Below are 1722 nucleotides of genomic sequence, written 5' to 3' on the forward strand. Positions count from 1 at the left end.
CAAGTTGAGTTTTTGGCATCGCGGATGCAAAAGGCTGTTATTCTCGGATCCCTCCGTCTCCTAAGGCAACGAAACTTGGCCTGCTGCGCATGCTGATCATCTTGTTGATGAAGCATCGCAGCAGTAATGATTTGGCGCTCAGGTGAGGCCCTCGGTAGAGTCGGACTACCGGGGATAACCCCCTGAGCATTTAACTAAAAAAAAAAGAAATAATAATAATAATAATAATCATAATAATAATAATAATAATAGTAATAATAATAATAATAATAATAATAATAATCATAATAATAATAATAATAATAATAATAATAATAATAATAATAATAATAATAATAATAATAATAATAATCATAATAATAATAATAATAATAATAATAATAATAATAATCATAATAATAATAATAATAATAATAATAATAATAATAATAATAATAATAATAATAATAATAATAATAATAATAATAATAATAATAATAATAATCATAATAATAATAATAATAATCATAATAATAATAGTAATAATAATAATCATAATAATAATAATAATAATCATAATAATAATAATAATAATAATAATAATAATAATAATAATAATAATAATAATAATAATCATAATCATAATAATAATAATAATAATAATAATAATAATAATCATAATAATAATAATAATAATAATAATAATAATAATAATAATAATCATAATAATAATAATAATAATAATAATAATAATAATAATAATAATAATCATAATAATAATAATAATAATAATAATAATAATAATAATAATAATCATAATCATAATCATAATAATAATAATAATAATAATAATAATAATCATAATAATAATAATAATAATCATAATCATAATAATAATAATAATAATAATAATAATAATAATAATAATAATAATAATAATCATAATCATAATAATAATAATAATAATAATAATAATAATAATAATAATAATAATAATAATAATAATAATAATAATAATAATAATAATAAAAATAATAATAATAATAATAATAATAATAATAATAATAATAATAATAATAATAATAATAATAATAATAATAATAATAATAATCATAATCATAATAATCATAATCATAATAATAATAATAATAATAATAATAATAATAATAATAATAATAATAATAATAATAATAATAATAATAATCATAATCATAATCATAATAATAATAATAATAATAATAATAATAATCATAATAATAATAATAATAATCATAATCATAATAATAATAATAATAATAATAATAATAATAATAATAATAATAATAATAATCATAATCATAATAATAATAATAATAATAATAATAATAATAATAATAATAATAATAATAATAATAATAATAATAATAATAATAAAAATAATAATAATAATAATAATAATAATAATAATAATAATAATAATAATAATAATAATAATAATAATAATAATAATCATAATCATAATAATCATAATCATAATAATAATAATAATAATAATAATAATAATAATAATAATAATAATAATAATAATAATAATAATAATAATCATAATAATAATAATAATAATAATAATAATAATAATAATAATAATCATAATAATAATCATAATAATAATAATAATAATAATAATAATAATAATAATAATAATAATAACTTGGCCTGCTGCGCATGCTGATCATCATATTGATGAAACATCGCAGCAGTAAT

The 1722-nt window shown here is 9.9% G+C and overlaps 2 protein-coding genes across 2 annotated transcripts; both read left to right on the plus strand.

Moving 5' to 3' along the window:
* Positions 1-223: 223 nt before the first annotated feature.
* LOC128667857 (GATA zinc finger domain-containing protein 14-like) lies at positions 224-1090 on the plus strand (the record flags this gene model as incomplete). The annotated part of the gene is made up of 1 exon (XM_053739605.1): positions 224-1090. A coding segment is annotated over one exon (867 nt), but the record flags the coding sequence as incomplete, so codon positions are not given.
* Positions 1091-1321: 231 nt separating this feature from the next.
* Positions 1322-1636, plus strand: LOC128667859 (glycosyltransferase-like protein gnt13; the record flags this gene model as incomplete). The annotated part of the gene is made up of 1 exon (XM_053739611.1): positions 1322-1636. A coding segment is annotated over one exon (315 nt), but the record flags the coding sequence as incomplete, so codon positions are not given.
* Positions 1637-1722: the final 86 nt, after the last annotated feature.

This window comes from Microplitis demolitor, chromosome 1 (assembly GCF_026212275.2).
Source record: "Microplitis demolitor isolate Queensland-Clemson2020A chromosome 1, iyMicDemo2.1a, whole genome shotgun sequence".
NCBI classification, from domain to species: Eukaryota; Metazoa; Arthropoda; class Insecta; order Hymenoptera; family Braconidae; genus Microplitis; species Microplitis demolitor.